The sequence below is a fragment of the Lissotriton helveticus genome, chromosome 3_1 (genome assembly GCF_964261635.1).
Source record: "Lissotriton helveticus chromosome 3_1, aLisHel1.1, whole genome shotgun sequence".
Classification (NCBI taxonomy): Eukaryota; Metazoa; Chordata; class Amphibia; order Caudata; family Salamandridae; genus Lissotriton; species Lissotriton helveticus.
In genome coordinates, this window is record NC_136061.1 from 1,809,311,284 (window position 1) to 1,809,338,232 (window position 26,949).

The 26,949-nt window shown below is 44.1% G+C and overlaps 1 protein-coding gene across 3 annotated transcripts in view; it reads right to left on the minus strand.

The window, feature by feature from the left end:
* The window catches only part of KDM1A (lysine demethylase 1A), a 1,206,177-nt gene that overhangs the window by 382,805 nt on the left and 796,423 nt on the right, over positions 1-26,949 (minus strand). For all 3 annotated transcript variants that reach the window (XM_078682705.1, XM_078682704.1, XM_078682706.1), the window contains exon 14: positions 22,214-22,346. In XM_078682705.1, coding sequence (XP_078538831.1) covers positions 22,214-22,346 — 133 coding nt within the window. The remainder of the gene's footprint in view (positions 1-22,213; positions 22,347-26,949) is intronic.

Here is a 26,949-nt window from a genome sequence, read left to right on the forward strand (position 1 = left end):
ACAGAAATGAAACAATTATATATCAAATATATGTCACAAAAAATCACATGAACAACTGTAAAATGCCTCTTAATAATTTGATTATGAGGCACCAGTCCTTAGTGAAAATACCAACAGACAAGTGGACATTCTAATTGTGGCTCAAGCCTACTTGTCTACACCGGCCTAAGACTTTTATTTTCATTGAAAAAGGGTGCTAATTAGAGGGGTCAAGCACGATGGAATATCCAGAAGGAATACATTGTTTTATCCCTATATAGCCCCTTATATTTTATGTCTTGGGCGGAGAGTCAAGGCGTTTCGAACCCTCTATCGTTCGGCGGGTTCTCCTCAGGACACGGACTGGGGGTTGTTGTCACTGTGAACAGTAATTACAAAATAGTGTCAGTGTGTGAACTGCCATGCAGGAATTTAAAAACTAACAGACTCCATCACCTTTGTGAGCGTTTTACCTTGTGTGGCCCCTAGGGTGTCTTGAGTTGTCAGAAATCACCCATACGTCTTCTGTGAATAAATAAACACAGAAAAGTCTATTGCAGATACATCGTGGCAAGCTGTACTCAAGTGTGTGCCCCTTTAGAAAAGTGCGTACCTTTTTTACTGGTATGGACGAAAAGAATCGATGCAGGGTAGATGATCCAGAATTGGGTATTCTTTTTGCCTCAGGATTGAAGGGATCTATTGCGATAAAACAAGCGTGATGTTATTATATCTATTTTTATGCACGAGTCATGGAAGCCGGCAACAACTAACCGACTTCCTACCTTTTCGGGATACGTGACTCGGCTGGGCTGCAGGCACTGTTCGGCGGCCGCCGCCGCACGCAATTGTTAACTGCAACGCAAGAAGCGTGGAATTAAGGGCCACTCAAGTGTAAGCTGTTTGGAATACAATTGCAAATAGAGTTTTTCAAAGTGCTTACTTGGAAAAGTTTTCTTCGGCATTTATTTTCCGGCATCCATCTTCTCACCAGGTGTAACACGTGGTTACACTGGAGGCGTGTCTACTTCTATTTAAAGGGGCTGAAAAGGCGGTGTATGTTGGAACTTGTAGTTCAGATTCTTTACAAGTATTATTAAACAGTCAGGGGAGCCACACGTTGGCTGGGCAGCTTGCCATCGCAAGAATCGCAATGGCAGTGTGTATTGGGGTTTATGTTTCTGATTATTTACAATAATTTACAAACGGTCAGAAAGAGCAGCACGTTGTAGAGCAGCTTACTGTGGCAGAAATCGCAGAGATGGACTATAGATGCAATAAAGTTTATATTGGGAAAACCACACAAGAGGTGCGTCAACACATAATTCAACATCGATCCAGAATCAACAATAAAGTTCTCACAGCACCGCTGGTATCTCACTTTCTGCAAAAAAAGCACTCTGTGAATGATTTGAACTGGACTATCTTATCAGTCATAAAAAATACAGCTGGAGCAGGAGGCGACCCAGACACATGACTCTCACAAAAAGAAGCCTACTTAATCTTGAAATTTGACACGGCAATGACAGGACTCAACGATCTTAATGAACTGAGTAACCTTTAATTCCTTGGGTCCATCTCTGCGATTTCTGCCACAGTAAGCTGCTCTACAACGTGCTGCTCTTTCTGGCCGTTTGCAAATTATTGTAAATAATCAGAAACATATACCCCAATACACACTGCCATTGCGATTCTTGCCATGGCAAGCTGCCCAGCCAACGTGTGGCTCCCCTGACTGTTTAATAATGCTTGTAAAGAATCTGAACTACAAGTTCCAACATACACCGCCTTTTCAGCCCCTTTAAATAGAAGTAGACACGCCTCCAGTGTAATCACGTGTTACACCTGGTGAGAAGATGGATGCCGGAAAATAAATGCCAAAGAAAACTTTTCCAAGTAAGCACTTTGAAAAACTCTATTTGCGATTGTATTCCAAACAGCTTACACTTGAGTGGCCCTTAATTCCACGCTTCTTGCGTTGAAGTTAACAATTGCGTGCGGCGGCGGCCGCCGAACAGTGCCTGCAGCCCAGCCGAGTCACGTATCCCGAAAAGGTAGGAAGTCTGTTAGTTGTTGCCGGCTTCCATGACTCGTGCATAAAAATAGATATAATAACATCACGCTCGTTTTATCGCAATAGATCCCTGCAATCCTGAGGCAAAAAGAATACCCAATTCTGGATCATCTACCCTGCATCCATTCTTTTCGTCCATACCAGTAAAAAAGGTACGCACTTTTCTAAAGGGGCACACACTTGAGTACAGCTTGCCACGATGTATCTGCAATAGACTTGTCTGTGTTTATTTATTCACAGAAGATGTATGGGCGATTTCTGACAACTCAAGACCCCCTAGGGGCCACACAAGGTAAAACGCTCACAAAGGTGATGGAGTCTGTTAGTTTTTAAATCCCTGCATGGCAGTTCACACACTGACACTATTTTGTAATTACTGTTCACAGTGACAACGACCCCCAGTCCGTGTCCTGAGGAGAACCCGCCGAACGATAGAGGGTTCGAAACGCGTTGACTCTCCGCCTAAGACATAAAATATAAGGGGCTATATAGGGATAAAACAATGTATTCCTTCTGGATATTCCATCGTGCTTGACCCCTCTAATTAGCACCCTTTTTCAATGAAAATAAAAGTCTTAGGCCGGTGTAGACAAGTAGGCTTGAGCCACAATTAGAATGTCCACTTGTCTGTTGGTATTTTCACTAAGGACTGGTGCCTCATAATCAAATTATTAAGAGGCATTTTACAGTTGTTCATGTGATTTTTTGTGACATATATTTGATATATAATTGTTTCATTTCTGTTTCACTTTGTTGAATGTAAGTATGTGTCAATTATCGTGTTGTTTTTGATGACAAGAAAAATCTTTTGCAAAACAATTCCGTATAAAGTACAAATTTGTTTAACAAAATTGTTGTCCGACCTAGTAATTCGCTAGACTAGGCGGGGTATCGGTTAAAATAGAACCTGTATGGCCATTTGCTTTTGTTTATTACATTGTAGTGGTCCAGGTCAGGCAGTGACAGGACTCAAGCCTCCCTTTGTTTTCCCTGTTTGTAGAGCGGGCAACTGCCCGCAAGGCTCTAAATTTGTAAACTGATCTAACTAAGATTCATACATTGAATCCAGGGAAGGTTTCCCTGGTATAATAAGTATGTCAGAAAACGACACACTGTCATTCAGTGAAGATCATATCCAAAAACTCCTTTCAGACTCCTCACTCTTTGCATCGGTCACTTTGAGCAGCACGGCTAGGCAGCAGAACGTTGCAGATAAACTGATAAGGTTACAGAAGAAGCACGTGAGGACAGAATTACACGGCAAATTCCTTCTTGCTAACCTCAAGGCGGGAACAATACCTTGGGGCCTCCAGATAAAAAACGTACCAGTTATATTCACTGACGACCCAGTTTACAAGAAAGGGTTTGCTGCATTAGTACCAAATGTAGTAGAGACCTAATGGTACACACAATTGAAACAACCCACAGAATTTTCCAAAAAGAGGTCGAAGAAATTGAGGAAAAATTACAAAACATCAAAGATAATCATACCGAAACAGAAGCTAAATTACTTCTAGAAAAGATTGATAAGGAACTGATAACATTTAAAGATCATACCATCAATTTCAAAACATCGAAATTTGAAAAAGATCAAAAAACGTTCAATCTAGAAACGGTATATCCCTACCTAAAAGAAGACTTTTACACTCGGCCCGAATCTACTAGACATCTAAGCACGTACCAAGGTAGATCAAAAAAGAAGTTCCTCACTTTCCCGGAAACATAATCCTCAGAATCTTCGGCAGAGTCAGATCCCGGAGAAGGTCCATCTAATAGGAACCAACAGAAGAGGCCTTTTTTCTGACAAGGCCAGCAGCAACCGCGGAGCAAATTCAAAACCCAAAAGTGGGAAATGACCACACGCAAGCAGCATTACAAATCCTAAATAAGTCTCCCAACATGAACCTTTCAAATAGAACACTTTCTAAAGCGGAAGAAGAGGTCTTAAAGTTGGGTCTGTCATTTGTACCAAGCACTTACATTGACTTCACGAAAGTCAAATTGGAGGTCATCGAGTTTTTCAGGAAAATCAGACTCAGATGGTTCTTTAAAGACGCAGTAAATCAGCCACAGATCGAGGTTTCGGGTCTAAGAAATAAATCATCCTTTTGTCCACCAAATAACAACATGGCGAAGAACATAATTACCTTTGAACGAAAAGTTTTGTCTTCATTAAATGTCTTGGAGAAAAAACGACCTTTTGTGCCCACCAATCTCTCCAAGAGTCAAAAAGAGGCCATCAGCACACTAAAAAAATCAGCAAGATGCAGTGATTCGACCAGCTGATAAGGGAGGCGCAGTGGTGCTGTGGTCCAAAGAACTATACAAGGCTGAAGGCAGAAGCCATGTCTATAATCAGAACTGGTACCGCCGAATAATCCAAGATCCGACGACGGAGATCACATACGAACTATCGAGATTAGTAAATGAGGCAAGAGAAAATGGAATATTGGGCCCCAAAGAAGCAGAATACCTGGTCAAAAGACATCCCCGGGTGCCCCATCTATATTTCCTCCCAAAAGTACATAAAGACCCGAGGACACCGCCGGGTCGTCCCATTGTGTCGGGATGCGACTCAGTGTTGGAACCAGTTTCTAAATTTGTTGACGTATTCCTGAAACCATTCGTTCTAGAAGTACCGTCGTACCTTCGGGACACGATGGAATTCATCAACAAGGTTGAGGGTCTCCAATTTGACCCCATGTCACAACTTCTTGTCACAATGGACGTTGCGTCTTTATATACGCAAATTCCACAGCAAGATGGACTAGATGTAATCGAAATGTATCTTGACAAGAGATCACGTCCACACAGAGTTCCAACTGAGCTAATTGTCAAATTAGCATCGCTGGCATTGAAAAATAATTTCTTCATGTTTGAAGACGAGCTGTTCCTGCAAGTGAAGGGGACAGCGATGGGATGTCCCTTCGCACCGCAGATGGCAGTACTGTACATGGCTCAGTACGAGGAGAAATATGTGTACAACAACAATCCATATAACTCTCACATCCAGCAATGGCTAAGGTATATAGACGACGTGTGGTGCATTTGGAATGGAACACCGCAGTCCCTAGAGGAATTCCATGGTTGGCTGAATAACCGTAGTCCGGACATCAAATTCAGTCTGACGTACGATTCCAAATCCCTGTCGTTTCTGGACGTAGAGATCAAATCAACACCGGAAGGACTTATGTCCTCTCTGTTTCTGAAGAAGACCGATAAGAACAATGCCTTACATTTTAGAAGCTACCATCCTAGGAGCCTGAAAAACAACCTCCCCTACGGACAATTCCTTAGGGCGAGAAGGAATTGTTCAAGAACCCAAGATTTCGAAACACATGGCCATGCCTTGGTTCAAAAGCTTAAAGAAAGAGGATATCCACGCAAGCTCCTCAAACACTCCATGAAGAGGGCCAGATGGACGCCAAGAGAGCATTTATTGCAAAAGAAAGAGAAAGCACCCACGGAACGTATGGTATGCGTATCTGCTTTTGGACCGCACACACATCCAGTACAAAAAATTATACGAAACAGTTGGCATCTAGTGGAAGAAGTGATTCCTAACATCGGACAACCATTGTTTGCGCTCAAAAAGAATCGAAGCGTTGGACAGCAGATTACAACTACACGTCCCACAATCAAAAAAGATACACAGAGCACTCTGTTTAACATGAGCCCAGTCAGAGGACACAGCAAATGTGGCACCTGCTCGGTGTGCAGTCTAACAATAGAAGGATCACATTTTACGGATGGCAAAAAACACTGGCGGCATTATGATTTCACCAACTGTAAAACAAGATACGCAGTGTATGCCATAGTCTGCCCCTGCAATAAAGTTTATATTGGGAAAACCACACAAGAGGTGCGTCAACGCATAATTCAACATCGATCCAGAATCAACAATAAAGTTCTCACAGCACCGCTGGTATCTCACTTTCTGCAAAAAAAGCACTCTGAATGATTTGAACTGGACTATCTTATCAGTCATGAAAAATACAGCTGGAGCAGGAGGCGACCCAGACACACGACTCTCACAAAAAGAAGCCTACTTAATCTTGAAATTTGACACGGCAATGACAGGACTCAATGATCTTAATGAACTGAGTAACCTTTAATTCCTTGGGTCCATCTCTGCGATTTCTGCCACAGTAAGCTGCTCTACAACGTTCTGCTCTTTCTGACCGTTTGTAAATTATTGTAAATAATCAGAAACATAAACCCCAATACACACTGCCATTGCGATTCTTGCCATTGCAAGCTGCCCAGCCAACGTGTGGCTCCCCTGACTGTTTATAATACTTGTAAAGAATCTGAACTACAAGCTCCAACATACACTGCCTTTTCAGCCCCTTTAAATAGAAGTAGACACGCCTCCAGTGTAACCACGTGTTACACCTGGTGAGAAGATGGATGCTGGAAAATAAATGCCGAAGAAAACTTTTCCAAGTAAGCACTTTGAAAAACTCTATTTGCAATTGTATTCCAAACAGCTTACACTTGAGTGGCCCTTAATTCCACGCTTCTTGCGTTGCAGTTAACAATTGCGTGCGGCGGCCGCCGAACAGTGCCTGCAGCCCAGCCGAGTCACGTATCCCGAAAAGGTAGGAAGTCGGTTAGTTGTTGCCGGCTTTCATGACTCGTGCATAAAAATAGATATAATAACATCACGCTTGTTTTATCGCAATAGATCCCTGCAATCCTGAGGCAAAAAGAATACCCAATTCCGGATCATCTACCCTGCATCCAATCTTTTCGTCCATAACAGTAAAAAAGGTACACACTTTTCTAAAGGGGCGCACACTTGAGTACAGCTTGCCACGATGTATCTGCAATAGACTTTTCTGTGTTTATTTATTCACAGAAGACGTATGGGCGATTTCTGACAACTCAAGACCCCCTAGGGGCCACACAAGGTAAAACGCTCACAAAGGTGATGGAGTCTGTTAGTTTTTAAATCCCTGCATGGCAGTTCACACACTGACACTATTTTGTAATTACTGTTCACAGTGACAACGACCCCCAGTCCGTGTCCTGAGGAGAACCCGCCGAACGATAGAGGGTTCGAAACGCGTTGACTCTCCGCCTAAGACATACAATATAAGGGGCTATATAGGGATAAAACAATGTATTCCTTCTGGATATTCCATCGTGCTTGACCCCTCTAATTAGCACCCTTTTTCAATGAAAATAAAAGTCTTAGGCCGGTGTAGACAAGTAGGCTTGAGCCACAATTAGAATGTCCACTTGTCTGTTGGTATTTTCACTAAGGACTGGTGCCTCATAATCAAATTATTAAGAGGCATTTTACAGTTGTTCATGTGATTTTTTGTGACATATATTTGATATAGAATTGTTTCATTTCTGTTTCACTTTGTTGAATGTATGTATGTGTCAATTATCGTGTTGTTTTTGATGACATAAGAAAAATCTTTTGCAAAACAATTCCGTATAAAGTACAAATTTGTTTAACAAAATTGTTCTCGGACCTAGTAATTCGCTAGACTAGGCGGGGTATCCGTTAAAATAGAACCTGTCTGGCCATTTGCTTTTGTTTATTACATTGTAGTGGTCCAGGACAGGCAGTGACAGGACCCAAGCCTCCCTTTGTTTCCCCTCATATAAATCTACAGCACAACATACCAAGATGCTTACATGGTAACAATCTGTCCAAATCATGTGCTGTAAAGCAGTCTCTCTCCCTAGGCAGTGGTTAACTGTTGGGAGGTTGCAGTTGTTTGAAAAAAGAGTTTTTAGGACCGCTTGACCAACATTGGATTGTTGGCGTGCAAATACATCCACACAATAGTTTTTTGTGAATGTGTGTTGAGTGGAGCAGCTTTGCAAACATCTGCGATTAGAATGTACCCTAAAAAGGCCATGGAAACTCATATTTTCTTAGTGGAGTGAGCTTTAGGAGTTACAGGTAAAAGCCTTTTAGCTTTAGCATAGCAAGCTTGGATTCATTTGACTGACTATTTATCTTTTGAAATGCCTGATTTTGAAGTTGCCTTTCCCATACAAGGAGGTGCTAAGGCAAACAATTGTTTTGTTAGTCTGAAAAGTTAAATTTTGTCAACATTAAGGCACTTTGACATCTAAAGTGTGAAATGCCCTTTCAGCAACAGAATCTGTTTTAGGGGAAAAAAAGGTAAGTCAATGGATCGATTATTATGAAAACTGGGAACTATCTTTTGGGAGGAACGTAGGATGTTTTCTAAGTACTACCTTGTCCCTATGTAGCTGGAATAAATGTTCCTCAAGGGTTAATGCATGAATTTCACTGACCCTTTTAAGTGAAGTGATAGCAATTAAAAAGGTACTTTTCCATGATAAGTATTGCAATTGACAAGAGTGGTGTGGTACAAAAGGAGGACCTATGATTTGTGGTAATACAATGTTCAGGTTCCGTGCTGGTGCAGGAGGAAGCCTGAGAGGAAAGATTCTCTTAAGTCCTTCCATAAAGGGTTTAATAATCGGGATTTTAAATGCTGTTTATTTTGCAAATAGGCTGCAACAGCTGCAAGGTGTAAGCGTATAGAAGTGTATGCTAACCCAGTGGTCAGTAAATGCAATAAGGAAATTGCTACTTACCAGTATGCATCTGTTCTTACCATGTAGAGCTGCAGAGTCGTACACTTTGAATAGATCGCCATCTGGTGTTGGGCTCGGATGATTGCATGTTCTTTTTGTCTTTGAAGAAGTCTTGCAGTCACAAGACCGGTAACAACTCCTTCGGTGTACAGTGCGCATGGGCTTCCCCAGTAGGGTTAGATGGAGTTGTGAGAAATAGAGAAGTGTCCATGCGTGATTTATCTAATTAAGATAATACTGGATCAGATAGAGGTATCCGGGGAGGAGGGTGGGCGTGTACAACTCTGCAGCTCTACATGCCAAGAACAGATGCATACTGGTAAGTAGCATTTTCCGTTCGAGGCATATGAGCTGCATATTGTACACTTTGCATAGACTATATAGCAGTATCCTCCTCAGCGGTGGCTACCTGTATCTGTTGCAGTAGTTTGAAAAAGTGTTTTTAATACAGCCTGTCCCACACTAGCTTGTTGTTTTGCTTGCACATCTACACAATAGTGTTTTGTGAAGGTCTGTGGCGTGGTCCAAGTTGCTGCTTTGCATATGTCATCTAAAGGAATGTTTCCTAAGAATGCCATAGATGCCCCTAGCTTGTGTGTGGAATGAGCCCTAGGGGGAATGGTTAATGTACGTTTAGCTTTAAGGTAGCATATTTGTATACATTTTACAATCCACCTTGCAATTCCTGTTTTGGATATAGGATTGCCTTTATGAGGTGGGGAGAAAGCTACAAAAAGTAGTTTAGTTTTTCTAAATGGTTTCGTTCTTTCTATGTAATAGAGCAATGCTCTTTTGACATCAAGCGTGTGTAACGCTCTTTCTGCCACTGAGTCTGGTTGAGGAAAGAATACTGGTAGTTCAACGGACTGGTTTAGATGGAGGGCAGAAAATACTTTGGGTAGAAGAGTAGGATTTGTTCTAAGAACCACTTTGTTGTGATAAATTTGTAAGAATGGTTCTTGTATGGTTAATGCTTGGAGTTCACTCACTCTCCTGAGAGATGTGATGGCGACTAAAAACGCTACTTTCCAAGTAAGGTATTGTAATTCACATTTGTGCAGAGGTTCAAATGGTGGTCCCATTAATCTGGTAAGGACTATATTGAGATTCCACACTGGGGAGGGTGGAGCTCTTGGTGGAATTATTCTCTTAAGCCCTTCCATAAAAGCTTTTTTTGGTGGAACTTTAAAAAGCGACAGATGTTGTCTGTTCTGTAAGTAACCTGCTATGGCGGCTAAATGCAGTCTTATTTAAGTATACGCTCGATTACAATGTTGAATATGCAAAAGATAACAAATGATGTTTTGAATGGAAGCATCTAGTGGGTCAATTTTATTATTAGAACAATAAATGACGAACCTTTTCCACTTTGCAGCGTAGCACACTCTTGTTGTAGGGAGTCTAGCTTCTTTGATAACATTCATACATTCTTGTGGAAGATTGAGGTATCCAAACTCTAGGATTTCAGGAGCCAGATCGCTAGGTTGAGCTGATTGGGATCTGAATGTCTCATCTCTCCATGGTTCTGAGTGAGAAACTTGGGAGAGAGGTATAGCTTTTGATGTGGCACTATTGATAGCTGCAACAGAGTTGTGAACCACGGTTGTCTTGCCCATGTTGGAGCAACTAGGATCATTGTAAGGGAATGCTGTTGAAGCTTCCTCTCTAACAATGGAATGAGTGGGAGAGGCGGAAAAGCGTAAGCAAATTTCCTGACCAGTTCATCCATAGCGCATTGCCTTTGGACAATGGGACAATGGGTGTGGGTACCTGGATGCGAAGTTTTGGCATTTTGTGTTTTTGTGTGTGGCGAACAGATCTATGTCTGGTTGTCCCCACAAACGAAAGAATGGAAGAAGAACTTGAGGATAAAGTTTCCATTCATGGATCTGTTGTGTTTGACGACTGAGCAGATCCGCTATTTGATTGTTTACTCCTGGTAAATGTTCTGCTAGGAGGTATATGTTTCGCGGAATGGCCCACCTCCAGATGCTCTGTGCTAGACGGGATAACTGGAGAGAGTGTGTCCCTCCTTGTTTTTGTATGTAATACATCGCCGACATGTTGTCTGTACAGATTAAGACAACTTTGTTGAGGAGTTGTGGTTGAAATGATTCTAGCGCTAGAGAGATTGCTAACAATTCCAGATAGTTGATGTGGAATTGTTTTTGCAGAGAGGTCCATAACCCTTGAGTGGTATGGTTGTTGAGATGTGCTCCCCAGCCGGTGAGCGACGCAATTGTTGTTAGTACTAGCTGTGGAAGTGGCTCGAGGAACGACCGTTCTTTGGAAAGGTTTTTTGTGCTCCACCTATGCAGAGAGCGAGGGGTGCAGCCGTCTACCAACACCAGATCTATTAGTTGACCTTGAGCCTGCTGGTGTGCTAGACATTCTTGTAATGGGCACATTTGTAGTTTTGCATGAGGGACAAGAAAAATGCATGATGCCATCATTACTATTAGTTGCATGAACACTCTTGCTGGAAGAGTGTGTTGCGGTTGAAATTTTTGAACTAGTGTTTGTATAGCTTTTATCCTGATGGGATTGGGATAAGCTTTAGCTGTGAGAGTGTTTACTGTTGCCCCTAGATATTGTTGCATTGTAGACGGTTCGAATTGGGATTTGGCTAGATTTACAGTGAATCCCAGATTGTGAAGCAACCGAATTGTTTGAAGCGTGTTTTGCACACAGCTGCTTTGGGAGTTTGCTTTTATAAGCCAATCGTCTAGGTAGGGGAAGACATGAATTGGTTGTCTTCTGAGATGGGCTGAAACTACTGCGAGGCATTTGGTAAAGACCCTGGGTGCTGCGGTGACTCCGAACGAAAGCACCTTGAACTGGTAGTGTTGACCACAAATTTGAGATATTTCCTGTGAGAGGGATATATTGGAATGTGGAAGTAGACATCTTTTAGATCTATAGTGGAGAGAAAGTCGCCTTGCCATAGTAGAGGAAGCACTTGTTGTAAAGTGACCATGTGAAAATGGTCTGAATGAATGTAACAGTTTAGTGGTCTGAGGTCCAGTATTGGTCTTAAGAGAGCCGTGCTTCTTAGGGATAAGGAAGTAGAGTTAATAAACTCCTGTCCCTTGATGAATTAGAGGAACTGGCTCTATTGCATCTTTTTGTAACATCGCTAAGACTTCTTGTTTGAGTAGCGTTAGATGATCTAATGACATTGGGCGCTGTCTTGGCGGAATGTTTGGGGGTGTAGAAGTGAGTTCTGCGCAATAACCATACTGGATATTTTGTCTTAGCCACCTGTCAGTTGTGATGGAATTCCAGACAGGTAGGAACTGTGAGATGCGTCCCCCGACAGGTGTGGGATGATCGGGGGGAAGCGTAGGGAAGTCACTGTTTGTTGTTAGGGGAGTTACGGGTCTTGTTACTTCTGCCTCTACCCTTGTTGTTATTACCTCTGTAACCTCCTCTATTATATCCACTAGAAAAAGAGCCTTGGTTGGGACTTTTATAGGAGGATGTCTGGTGTTGTGATGTATTAGTTTTGGAGCCTGCTCTGTAAAAGGAGAGACGAAAGGACCCTCTAGCTGATGGTGACTGTAATGCTCCCATAGATTTTGCTGTGTCTGTATCTTTTTTCATTTTTTCTAAAGATGCATCAACTGCAGGTCCAAAAAGGTGCTCTTGATCAAATGGTTAGTTTAGAATTGTATTTTGCACCTCTTGCTTAAAACCAGACACTCTAAGCCATGCGTGTCTACGTAGTAACAGACTAGTATTTATAGCACGTGACGCGGTGTCTGCTGCATCTAGTGCACATTTTATTGAGGTATTAGTAATTAATTTCCCTTCTTGTACGAGGTCATTAGATTTGTCCTTATACTCTGTTGGAAGAAGTTGAATGAGCTTATGCAGCTCATCATAGTGAGCCCTGTCATATCTTCCTAGCAGAGCTTGTGTGTTTGCTATTTTCCATGAATTAGCAGCCTGAGACGCCATACGTTTACCTGATGCGCCTAACAGTTTAGATTCTTTGTCAGGAGGTGGTGTGTCACCTGATCCCTGGGAGTTAGCCCTTTTACGCGCATTGGCTACTACTAATGAATCTAGGGGAAGTTGGCCCTTAATGTAAATAGGGTCACTAGGAGCTGCTTTGTATTTTTTATCAACTCTGGGGTTAAGAACTCTAGCTCTAACTGGGTCTTTAAACATCTCAGGAGCATGTCTGATAAGGCCTTTTAGCATAGGTAAGACATGAGTGAACTTTTGTGGTTGTGCAAATTTTTCTAGCAAACAATTCTCCCCTACAGGGTCTGCATGAAGTTTGACTTTATGATATGCAGCTGTTCTGTTAATACGCTGTGCAAACCCCACATTATCATCTGGTGGAGGGGTAGAAATCTGGGTCATTTTTTTATCAGGATCCGTGTTATAATCATGCCATGGGTCTGGCTCCTGTGGTGAATTAACAGGACTTAATGGCATTACATCGTCATCCAAATCTCCATGCCCTTGTGAAACATCACTATCCTGTAAATGGGTAAATGTTCTCGTTTCCTCTTTGCAGGTAATTTGGTAACTATATGTCCAGTCTTTGGGTGGATAAATATAGTAGTCTGCTTTGGATCTGGGAAAAAAAGTTCTTCGGACTCGACAGACTTGCTTGGCGTCGAAGAATTATCCTTAGGAATTGATTTTCGGTGTTTTGGGACATTGGCCGGTACAACAGCTTTACTCGGTTCTGAAGTTTTCGGTGCTTTGTGCTTTGATGGAACTAAAGTCTTTTCTATTTGCTTCAGTGCCGAAGGTTCTTCAGTTTGTTTCGGGCACAAAGTCTTTTTTGGTTTTTTCGGTGGCGGTGGCTTATCCGGCTGTTTTGGTGTCGAAGCCTTATCGATTTGCTTCGGTGCCAACTTTTTATCGGAGTCTTTTGTCTGTCCTTCGGTGCCGAGCCCGAGGCGTTCGAAGTCTTTGTACGGTATGAACCTGAGGGCGAAGGTGTTACCGGTGCCATTGTCATGGAGTTGGTCGGGGCCGGGGTTTCGGTACTCATGTCGCTTTGAGCTGGAGTGATGTCATCATCAGCATCGGAGACGTCTGCTTCGGAGTCCAGGATCTCTTCTGGCCCGGGAAGGTTATCGGGACCTGGATTGAAGATGTCCGGAATGGAGCCTGTGCCTCGCTGCAGGTCTCGGCGTCGAGCTCGACGATCCCGGATAGTGTTTTTCGATTTAAATGTAAGGCAGGCTTCACAATTGTCCTCTCGATGTTCTGGAGAAAGGCACAAATTGCATACAGGATGGAGGTCAGAGTGTGGAAATTTAGCACCACACTGTGGAATTTTTTTTAATGGAGTCCGTTCCATCGACGTCAGTCTATATCGGCGCGGGTAGGCCCAACAGCCTGCATCAAGGTTTGCAGGCGGCAAAGAGTGATGGAAGCTTTCGAGGAGCGCTTCGAAGGCACGCGATCGAAACAATACCGTTGGTGAATGTATTTGCACGTCAAAGGGGTCTGGAAACTGTTCCGAACCGGAGCGCAGCAAGTTTCATCCGAACCCGATGGCGGAAAAAAACAATCTAACCATGGAGCCGAACCCCATGCGCACTGTACACCGAAGGAGGAGTCACTGGTCTCGTGGCTGCAAGACTTCTTCGAAGACAAAAACAACATGCAATCATCCGAGCCCAACACCAGATGGCGATCTATGCAAAGTGTACAATCTGCAGCTCATATGCCTTGAACATAAGTATTATCTGTACTTTTGCATTAAGAGGGTTGATGTGTTGTTTCTAACAGAATATACCAAATCTATTCTTTTAGCTGCATAATATTGCATTGTGTTAGGTTTGCAAGCTTCTTCAAGAATGACCATACTTTCCTGTGGTAAGTTTAAGTAAACAAATTCTAAGACTTTGCAAGATTAGTTTCCTTTGAATGGGATGTGTTCATGTTTCTTGGTTGTGTGAGAAGGCCCGGTTTGAGGTGAAGCTTCTCGTGTGGATTTAGGGATAGTTCAGTGTTGAAAACCATCGTTGGCGAGTACCTATTAGAGGTATAAGTATCATTATAAGGGATGTTTTTCTGAGTTTCCTGGCCACTAATGGAAGTAGTGGAAGAGGAGGAAAAGTATATGCAAATATTCCTGACCAGTTCATCCATAGAGCATTGCACTTGGATAGTTGGTGTGGATACCCGCGAAGTCTGGGCATTTTGTAATGTGTTCTGTTGCGAACAGATCAATTTGTGGGAACCCATATTTTTTAAAGTATGATAGAAGGAACATAGGGAGGAGTTCCCATTTGTGGACTTGTTGCAGCGTCCTACTTAGAAAGTCTGTGATTAGATTGCTTGCCCCCAGGACATGGTCTGCTACAAGATGAATGTTCTGATGTATTGCTTGCCCCCAGGACATGGTCTGCTACAAGATGAATGTTCTGATGTATTGCTAATCTCCAGCTTTTCTGTGCTGAGACATTTGGAGAGAATACGTCCACCACTGTTTTGGTATTTAATACATAGTTGTTTTATTGTCTGTTTGAATTAGGACAACTTTGTGTTGTAGGTTAAGTAGCAAGGCATTCACTGTTAAATGAACAGCTTGCAGCTCTAGGTGATCGACATGGAGATTCCTGTGCTTGGAGCCCCATATCCCTTGAATTGTGAGGCTTTGGAGATGTACGCCCCAACCAGTCAGGGAGGCATCTGCTGTGAGAATTATCTGTGGAACTGGGTCTTGAAACGACTGCCCCTTGGATACATTCTGTGGATTCCAACATTGCAGAGAGTGATGTGTGCAGCTATCTACCACCACTTGATTGTGAAGCTGACCCAGTGACTGGGTCCGTTGCTGAGAGAGACATTCTTGGAGAGGTCTTGTGCAGTCTGGCATGTGGAACTATTGAAATTAAATCATGCTTAGAAGTTGCAGAAATGTTCTGGCTGGGATTTGACTTCCTGTTTGAAATTGTAGAATTAATGTTACTATGCTGTGTATTCTGTCTGCATTTTGGTATGCCAATACAGAGTGTGTGTAGAGCATGGCTCCTAGGTATGACAGTATGGTAGCTGGTTGTAGATGTGACTTTTACAGGTTGATGGTGACCCCTAGTTGCTGTAGTAAGGTTAGGGTTTGTTGAGCATTTTGTTTGCAAATGATGAGGCTGTATGCTTTTATTAAACAGTCATCTAAATATGGAAAGATGTGTGTTTTGTCTGCATAGATGTGCTGCCACTACTGCTAGGCACTTTGTGAATATACTTGGTGCAATGACAATGCCAAAAGGAAGAACCTTGAAATGATAATGGTTTCCTTGGTATTGAAATCTCAGATATTTTCTGTGTGGGGGATGAATAGGTATGTGGCAGCAGGTGTCATTTAAGTCCAACGGGCAGCCATGAAATCTCCTTTCTGTAGCAAAGGAATGATCTCCTGAAGTATGACCATATGGAAGTGTTCAGGTATGATGCAATGATTAAGGGGTTTAAGATCGAGAATGGGTCGTGACCCATCTTTTTTGGGAATAAGGAAGTATAGTGAGCATACTCTTGCCCCCTGAAACAGTTTTTTACTGGTTCTATTGCTCCTTTTTGTAGTAGAGCTATTATTTCTTGCGGTAAGAGCTTATGACTTTGAGTGGACAGTTTGTCTTTGTGAGGTGGGATATTTGGAGGAGCTGTAAAGAGCTCAAGACAATAACCATGTTGGACATTATCAAACACCCATTAATCTGCTGTGACCGATTTCCAAATAGGGGTAACATTTTTGAAGACGGCCCGACAGGTGTTAAGTGGTCTGGGAGAATGGTAAGGAAGTCATTGCTTGGTATTTGAGGTATGGGTATTGTTCCCGTGATCCCTTCCTTAACAATTGTGTCCCCGTGTAGGAACCTCTCTATACAGTTTTTTGAGTGGAGGTTTGTCCCTGGTTTTTGTATGTTGATCCAGTGTTATCTGAGGTGGTAGATCTTGCACCTACGAAAAGAACCACAGTATGTGCTTTATTTGTACAGCCCCCATTGGTTTTGTGACTTCTGTGTCTTTTTATCATTTTCTCAAGTGCTGTGTCCATTTGAGGGCTGAAAAGATGTTTCTTTTCAAAAGGTAGGTTTAAAATTGCTTGTTGTACCTCAGGTTTAATTTCTGAAACAAAGAGCCATGCATGCCTATGTAACAGGACACTAGTATTTATAACTATGTGATTTCCCTCAATAACAATTTCCTGCCCCATTTTCATGTGTTCCCCTGGGAGGTGTTGAAAAAGTGCCTCAATTTTGTCCCAGTGGGCTCTGTTATAGCTATCTAATAGAGCCTGGCTGTTGGCTATGGGCCAATGCTTAGCAGCTCGTGCAGCTACACATTTTCCGGCAGCATCTATTAGTTTAGACTCTTTGTCTGGGGGTGGGGCATCTCCTGATGTTTGGGAGTTAGCCCTCTTTCTTGCATTAGAGACTACCAGAGAGTCTGAGGTTAACTGACCTCTAAAATACATAGGGTTTGGTGGTGCAGCCTTGTATTTCTTGTCAATACATGGTGTTATAATTCTATCTTTGATTGGGTCTTTAAAAATGTCCTCGGTGTGAAGTATCATACCCTTAAGGAGTGGTAGGTATTGGGCCCCCCTTTGAGCATTTGGAAGGGTTTAGAAAAGAAAATCCTCCTTTATTGTATCTTTATATAAGGGGCACTGATGGAAAGCTGCTGTACTTGAAATTAATTTCTGATATGCAGAATCATCAGCAGGTGGAGATGGACGTGTGGGATAAAGATCAGGGTCAGTATCCCCTTATGGTTCAACATCATAGTCACCTCAAACATCACCAGTGTATATGTTTTGTGGTATAGCCCTATCATCCTCTGCAATGGGTGAGTGAGGAGACAAGTCTCCTGCCTCAGATAAATGTGGTGAGTGTGGTGGTGGAGTAGATGATGGGGGTGCCGTTTGTGGATTCGGTGAAGTTGGAATAGGGGTGTGTAATGGGCTAGTGGGAGCATCCTTCTTCGGAGGCTGTAGAGGAACGTCCAAAGCCTCTCTAAAAGATAACATTTTTAGAAGAGTGAGGTTTTGTTGGTTGGAGCACTATTTTCTTTGTTTCAGGCTGATTCTTGAGTGTTTTTTTGCTTCAGGTGGAGCCGTTCCTGCATTAGATAGAGATCGGCTCAGGTGGAGGTTTTGGTCCAAAAATTAAGCATTTTGGTGGAGCAAGCTTCAATTTAGTTGGAGCTGTGGTCAGATTAAAAAATGTATGTTCTTATTTTGGTGCCGAGACCAATTCATGAGGGGTTGTAGACCCAGAGGTCGAGGAGGTGGATGCCCCTGCTGCAGGCCGAACCTTTGGAGCTGAGCTGGAGTGCGGGGCTCCAGAGTCAGTTTTTTGGTGCACGCAATGCCCTTTTGGCAGTGGCGGACCATGAGCAGTTTTCTCGGTTTGAGACGATGCCTTGGGCTTTGGATCAGGTGTAAAAGTACTCACTGTCCGATGCTTCTGTGCGAGCTGAAGGGTTGCAGAGTCCTGATCAGATTTAGACTTGGAATAGGCAATAGGGAATCATGGATTGATCTAAAAGACTTGCAGGCCTCACAGCTTTCCTCTCGATCGGGCGAAAGGGATAGATTAGAAATGGAGTGTTGGTCCCTATGGTGATACTTAGAGCAACACTGCAGACAAAAACGAAAAGGACTTCATTCAGTTAGCAGGTCATTCTCCAAAGGATGTTGGAGTGAAGAAAGGAGGCCCAGCCGGGCGTGGCCCATGGGCTGAAGAAGCGAGCCAAAGACTTACTACGCAGATGGGTGGTTGCTCGGATGCAATGAAACTAAGGGGTCGAGACAATACTGTTGAGTGGTTTTAGGAACTGCTAGAGAACCCAAGGAAGCCCAAAGGAGTCTCGAACCGGAGTGCAAGAGATGGCATCCGAACCAAACAGCAGAAAAAAAGAAATCTGACAATGGCGTTGATCACCATGCACAGTATTACCATATTACCAAAAGGAGGAGTCACACATGACTCGAAGAAAACGTCTAGGAACAAAAATAATCTTCATCTTCCAAGCCCAACAATAGATAGCAGACCTATGCAAAGCATGTGTATCTACAGCATAAATCATTAATTTCATATTCAAGGCATGTGTGTTTCCAACCTTTGCTGTTCTCAAAACATGCATAGCACGCAGACCCCTTGTGCGCTGGTGCAGTGCAGTAGACTGCATCATGATACAGCACCTGTAGTATCTTACCTATTTTAACAGTGAGAAATGCAAATGTATCAAATCCATATGTTCTGCAACCCTTCAATTGTAAACTACAGGTCATGTTAGCTGACACAGTACCATCAACGTCTTGGTTTAATGGTTAGGACGTAGGGTTGTCAGGAATAGTGTTAGACAGAGCAGTACATGAGACATGTACTCCTAGAGTTCTTCACCTACAAAACACCAGACTTCAACTTGCCATTTATAAAAGGAAAATGCTACTTACCAGTATGCATCTGTTCTTGGCATGTAGAGCTGCAGATTTGTATACTTGTGCATAGGTTGCCATCTGGTGTAGGGCTCGGATGTTTGCACTTTGTTTTTGTCTTGGAAGAAGTCTTTTGTAGTCACGAGGTAGGTGACTCCTCCTTAGGACGATAGTGCGCATGGGCATCAACTCCATCTCCAGACTGTTTTGCCATGGAGGGTTATGATGGAGTTAGTAAGAAATAGAATAGGATGTCCATGTGTAATGTATCCAAGTAAGATGGTACTGGAACAGATAGAGGTATCCGGGGAGGCAGGTTGGCATATTCGAATCTACAGCTCTACATGCCGAGAGCAGATTCATACTGGTAAGTAGCATTTTCTGTTTGAGGCATATGAGCTATAGATCGTATACTTGTGCATAGACTACACAGAGGTTACCTCCTTAGCGGTGGCTACCTGCATCTGTTGCAGTGGTTTGAAAAAGGGTTTTTAATACAGCCTGGCCCACACTAGCTTGTTGTTTTGCTTGCACGTCTCTACACAATAGTGTTTTGTGAACGTGTGTGGTGTAGACCAAGTTGCTGCTTTGCAGATGTCATCTAAGGGAATGTTCCCTAAGAATGCCATGAATGCCCCTAGTTTACGTATGGAGTGAGCTCTAGGAGGAATGATTAAGGTGTGTTTGGCTTTAGCATAGCATATTTGGATGCATTTAACAATCCACCTTGTAATCCCTGTTTTAGAGATAGGATTGCCTTTATGAGGTGGGGAGAAAGCCACAAAAAGTTGTTTAGTCTTTCTAAAGGTTTTTTTCTTTCAATGTAGTAAAGTATTGCTCTTTTTACGTCCAGTTCTGCTACTGAGTCTGGTAGAGGGAAAAACACTGGGAGTTCTACAGACTGGTTAGGGTGGAAGGCAGAAACGACTTCATAATGCGCTCTGTTATAGCATGCTAGGAAAGCTTGCGCATTGGCAATACGCCAACTATTAGAGGCTTGTGACGCAATTCGTTTGCCTGACGCGTCTATAAGCTTTAATACTTCATTAGTATGCTTTAGCATGCCTTTTAACATTGGCAATGTATTAGTAGATTTTTGGGATGGAGCAAAAGTTTCCATGAGGAAATCCTCCTCTAATGGGTCAGTGTGTAATTATACCCTATGATATAGAGCAGCCCTATTGATAAGCTGTGCGAATCCTATATTATCATCGGGTGGTGATGCTCTGGAGGGATATAGGTCCGGATCATTACTATTGTCTGGGTCTTTATCATAGTCGTCCCATGGATCTGAGTCTTGTGGTTTGGTGTGATGGTCATTATCCCCATCCTAGCCCTTGTCCCTATCCCTATCAGGATCTTCAACTGTGTCATTATCTCCTTGAGGGTCAGGGGAGAAATGAGGTGGTCATGAGTTATATGGAGATATTAGTAAATTAGGATCAATAGGTGGAGGAGAGGTAGGTATGTAAGGGGGAGAGGCTTTAGTACTCCTCTCCTTCCTATTTTTGGGAGGTATATGGTGTTCCTCTGAAATGTCCTGTTTTTGTTTCTTAGGAAGGGTTGCTACAAGATGTCCAGTTGTTGGATCAATATGCAGTTTCTTTTGCTTGGGATCCATTGGTTCTTGTAAAGAAAGTTCTTTAGGTGGTAATTCCTTCTCTTTGGGCGTTTCAGAGGGTATTTTACGGGTAGTCTGTTTTTCCGGTTCCAAATCCTTTGGTGCATGTTTATGCTCCGAAGGTCTGTCTTTCGTACCTTTTGGTTCCGAAGGTTTGTCTTTAGGTTTTGGATCCGAAGGCTTATCTTTGGGTTTCGGCTCCGAAGATTTGGGTTTAATTATTGCCAGTTACAAAATCTTTGGTTTATGAGATTTCAGGTCGGAGTCTTGCGGTGCCGAAGATGACTTTGGTGCCGGTATCGAGGCATCGGTTCCATGCTTGGATTTGGTTTTCGGTACCGGAGATGGTGCTTCGGTACCGAGGGGACGGCTCGATCCCTAGCTAGAGGCTTTGTCTTTTGGTTTGATAGCCGGGACGGAGGGTGGAGCATCTGAACCATGTTTTTAGTGTTTCCCGAGGGCAAAAGTAGTACCGGAGCCTCTATGTGTTTTTTGGTGACTTGGGGCTTGTTACTCACAGTTTGTTGACCTAGAGTGATGTGAGAGTCTTCCTCCATGTCGGAGTTGTCAGCTTCAGACACGGAGATTTCTTCCTTTTGTTCAGCCCTGATGAGGGTCCCCCTGTTCTCGGAAGATGTCCGGCACCGGGCTAGTGCTGAATCTCATCTCGTGACGTCGAGCCAGACCGTCACAAATCGTTTTCTTCTATGCGAATGATCGACAGGCCTCGCAGCTGCTTTCTTAATGCTCTAGCTGATGGGCACAGATTACAAACCTCGTGTAGATCTGTGTGTGGAAATTTAGCACCACGCCTGGAGCATTTTTTAAATGGAGTCCGTTCCATCAACTGCTTTCGTGATTGGCGCGGGTAGGCCTTGTAGTCCGCATCGAAGCTCTAGATCGAAGTTGCTGGATTTCTGCGATGCGCGTAGAAGAAGAAACCCGTGATTAAAGCAACAACTTTGAGGGGAATGATTGCGCGTCAAAAAGGTTCGAAGACGATACCGGAGCGCAGCAATACACATCAAAACCCGATGGTGGAAAAAAACAATCTGGCGATAGAGTCGATGCCCACGCGCATTATCGTCCTAAGGAGGAGTCACCTACCTCGTGACTACAAAAGACTTCGTCCAAGACAAAAACAAAGTGCAAACATCCAACTGCAACACCAGATGTCGATCTATGCACAAGTGTACGATCTACAGCTCATATGCCTCGAACATTAATGTTATTCAAGAACAGTGGTGAAACATTTCCTACCATCATTCCCTTAAAATGAATGTGCAGGATGACTCCTTACTATCAGTATTGCAATCTGGTAACATTTGCTAGTGTTGAAAGGGCCACGTATGACTATCATAACATTTATAAAGAATAATAACTAGCAGTTGTATAAATAGGTTGGGATGGAAAATGTAAAATTATTTGAAATGCACTTATCATTTTTCTGACAAATTTACATAATTTGTAATGAAGGATGCCATATCAATGCATTTAATGATTTATGGAAATAATTAAAATAAATTACCAGAGCTTGTGTACCGAACTTGTCGAACTGCTGTATTTAACTTAATGTCTAAGCCTTCTGCCAAAGCTACTGGTACACATGAATATCCATTCCGCACAGTGAGATGACTTCCAGTAAACTCAAAATCATCATCCTATGGTAAAAAAAAGGTACAAACAAATGATTACAAATTTGTAAATAAACAGTTATTGACAAACAGTGACCCGGGCGGGATCATTAATACTAATTTCAAAGGGTAGGTATGTCATTCAGTCAATACTTTATTCGTATTTTTCCAAGAAAACCATAAAAGTCAAACTAATACGATTAAAAGAATCTCTATCTGATACATACGACAACAATGCAATTTGGCCTTCATTGGCCGATATGTGCAGGGGGCATCGCCGAGCACCATTAAAATACAATACTGTTGGTAAAAATTATTTCAAATGCAATGAAAACATCCATCACAGCCCCCTAAAATACAAAGAAATATACACAAATCATATTTAAACCATATTCATGTTATCACAGTGACAAGTAAGTGTCCTTAAAGCGTAAAGGCTAATCACAGCTAGACCTAAACCATACAGCAACCCTTAAAAAGTTAACATGCAATACTGAATAGCTTGAAAGCTATTGTAAAAAGATAAAAGCAGGTCTAAAGGTAGGTATGTCATTTTCTCCCCTATTGGTATACATTGTAATTTAATTATGGCATTCATTTAATTTATTTCTTATTTTTAACAAGAAGGATATAGAGGTACATATTACTATAGAAAGTTACCACTTTGGCGCGCAAATATCACAAGACATATTTTATGCTTTAAGAAGAAACAGGATAAAGATATAAATGAGCACTAGCATAGTTTGTAAGTGATGGAAAACATTTAGTGTGTTACATTAAACTAGCAGGATTTGAATGGTTTGTTTGGCTTTGGTTATTTTTCAATGAACACACAAACCTCCTATAAAAAGATAATAATGCTCAATAAACTTGACTCCTCAACTCAAAGCCAATTCAAAACATGGTGGAGTCTAAACTAGTCTCATAAAACCATGATTTTCACTATACTTCTGTTAAGCTGGATGAAACTTAAGTTGCTTACCTATAACTACAGATCTCCCATTGATCGCTTTCACAGACTAACAGGCCTTGAATAATTTCAATCATACATGGCATACCCGGTGAATGTCTATGTGGTGCAGAACCAGCCCCAAGGCAACATTTAAAACTTTAGAGACACCCAAGCATTTTTTTCTCCTACAGTTTTGGATCATAGAGTGGTATCTAAGGTTTGAATAGAGAACAAGCAATGGCATAGCCAAAAGGTCTCGCCTTTGGGACCTTATGCATCATATTATCCATTACATTAGCCATTAAAGACAATAAAGTTTGTGGTAAACCATCTATCATATACTGGTCCTATTACTACCAAGCATAAATTAAAGTCAGTTGACAGTGTTGGTGCCTCTTGTTTACTAATCCATTATGGTCATTCTGGAACTAAATAAAAAGGAGGACAGTGAGCGTATTACGAATGAGCAAGAAATAAAAGTAAAGGGCGCGGGAGGAGCTTCGCGCGCGTCCGAAGATGGCCGCGTGAGCTCGGGGCTCCCGAGTCCCCCGCCGCCACAGATACCATCCTGGCACCCATCCTGGCATTGGTGGTCAGAGAATTGAAGCTCCGGTGAAGCGGTGCTGGTGGCTGCATTCCGCGGCCGATTCCGACGCAGGGGGGGCCGAGTGACATCGTCGGCGGGAATTGGGCCTGCAGATCGTTGGAGCCTGGGTCTTGAGTAAATATAGACCCCGGCTGAAAGTGAACAATAGCGGGCCCAAGAACCGGAAGTCTCTGGTTCGATTCAGCGCCCGCGACCGATCGCGCCCAGAGCCTGCTTGGACTTCGGCCTTCCCGTCGGCCGTGTACTAGGGGCGGGACGACCCCCCCTTTATCTCCCTTATTGCGGCGACAGACTCCTGGTGGACTGGAGAGACGCCCCAAAACTCCTGAGTGGTGGCGGGGCCTTGGGGTGCGGTCCCCTGGCGGCTGAAACTGCCTCCCCATGGTGAGTGAGGATACCCTCTCTCCCGCATGTGCTCACAGGGAGTGTGGATGCGGCGTAGGGGCCGGAAGAGGCAGCTGAGCCCTGCGAAGTTTGCGGGGGACACCAGACTGTCCCTGGAGGGCTCATCTGGAGGGTCTCTTATTGCTCGGCGGCTGGGGCTGGAGGGTGAGACGCTGACCCCTTGAATACCAGGTACGCCTGCAGAGGTGGACGTTGGACCTGAGGACGCGGCTGCGGTTGTTGTTCGGCTGCATGGATCGCGGAGCGGCTGGCAGGGTTTGAACCTGGATTCAGTGCCTGATCGTTGGAGGTCGACTGGTACCTGGCTGCGGTGCGGCAGAGGTGGCGATCTACTCGTGTGGCTGCTATGCAGGCCGGTGGAGGTGGTTGTGCCGGCCGCGGCACGTCAGGATCGCTGAGAACCCGGCTGGCCATATGGCTCTGTATGCGCGGACCCAGCGGCTTCGATATTGGCTAGAATCCGAGAGATGCCCAGATTCTCTACCTGTGATGACCACAGCACCTGCTAACTGTTGAACGTGGAAACGTTGTGTGGCCGGACCCTAAACCAATGGTGAGATGGCGACTAGACCGGAGACAGAGAAACAGCAGTCTAAATCCTCCAGGGGGTCCCGACCTGTCCAATCGAATAAACTGGATCGCTATACGCAACCTAGGGGTTCCCCCACAGGTTCCGGGAAGCCGCAGGACGGGGGTGTAGGGGCCTCAGTACCGGCGTCAGAGCCTACATTACTGGATGTGATGGCAGCAATAGACGGGGTTAAAACTTCCCTAGGTCAAAAGATGGAGTCCTTAGACCACAAGTTGGACACTGTGACCATCGAGGTCAACCTAATCCGAGCCGATCTTACAAAGACGAGTGAGAGTGTGAAGTCGTTGGATATCAAGACGGAGAGTTTGACAGACGACGTAGCGCAACTGCAGCAGGAGGTGCAGAACATTAAAGCCTCCGGCGAGCAGGCGAGCCGTAAGCTGGACGAATACGAAGGGAGGGCCCGGAGGAACAATGTGCGCATCATCGGTGTTCCGGAGAAGGCCAAGGGTCAGGCACATGATTTGTTTGTGGAGGACATCATCCTCAACCACCTGAAACCGAAGGGGTTGGGAAACTTCTTCATGGTGGAGCGAGCGCACAGGATTCCGGGGGGACGGCCGCGGCCCAGGGCTCCACCTCAGCCGATGATTGCGAGGGTGCTCAACTTCAGAGACAGATACGCCATCCTGCAAGCCTCCAGATCTGGGGACCCTTTGAGGTATGAGAACTCCACCCTTAACTTTTTCCCAGACTTCACCCAGGCGGTTCAGCGGAAGCGGCAGAACTTTCTCGGAGTGAAGAAGCGACTTCGTGAGAAAGGGTTTAAATATGCTATGATGTTTCCTGCCAAATTGCGTGTTGAGACTGGGGAAAAGTATTTTTTTTGATAACCCTGAAATAGCCTCAGACTGGGTGGAGAGCCTTTCCTCCAAAGGAGACTCTCAGAGACGGAGTGGAGAAGAGGGAGAGGGCTCGCAAGAACAGGAATGATAAGTACTGTTGACTTCTGTGGAGCGTAATCTTGCGGGGGTGGGGGTCAGCAAGGGGGTATCATTGTAATTATGTTCTTTTGCAAGGGGAGTTGAGATCGATGTGATGTGCGGGACGGTGGGACACCGAACTCCTCCTTAGATCTACTTTTAGATAGTCGGTTAGTTAGAGTATGGGGCGACAGGCACACTGCGAGTTGGGGGTTGGCGATAGCCGAGAGCAAAGGTGCAGGGTGGGGGGGAGAGATGGACGTGGGGATTGAAGATGAGTGTGTGTGGTTTATTCAGTTATTATTATTTAGTCTCAGGCGACAAAAAGTTGTTGACATGTCTTTCACATGGGTACGGCGGCACGGTGTAGTCGAGGGTCGGGGATGTGTGTGTTGAGTTGGAACGTGAACGGTCTAGGTGATAAGATCACGAGGGGGATGGTTGGGCAACTTTTCAGGCGACATTCCCCGGATGTAGTCCTGCTTCAAGAGACGCACCTGGTTGGTAATAAAGGCATGGCCCTTCACAATGGAGGATATAAGCTGGTGGTGCATGCAGGATTAACGTCCGGTTCCAGGGGAGTTGGGATCCTGGTCAAGAACTCCTTTCCATTGTCAGTACAGTCAACTTGGATTGATCAGAGGGGCAGATATGCGGGAGTCTCGGGGCGGGTGGGAGGCCAGACGATCACACTCCTGTCCATTTATGTGCCGCCTGGCCTACAGACTGAGACCTTCCGAGACCTCACTACTATCTTCCTAACGCTACCCCTTGGTGATCTGGTGTTGGGTGGGGACTTTCACTCTGTCTTAGATGGGGAGATGGACCGTAGCCCATCCCCGGGTGCTCGCACCGGCACAGAGATGGCTTTCTGATTTCCTGGGGCTGGTGGACGGTTGGCGGGTGCGCCATCCGGCATCTGCACATTACACCCAGGTTTCGACAGCTCATGGCAGCCTATTACGGCTGGACTATGTGCTGCTTCCGGCGGCTCTGGTGTCCAGGATCCACGAAATTAAATATCTTGGCAGGTGAATTTCAGATCACTCCCCTCTGTGGCTCAGCCTCGATCTCGAGTTGTCGACTGAAGGCAGAGTGGCGCCAATAGGGGCTTGGCGGTTTAAGGACCCATTGATAAAGAAGGAGGTGCT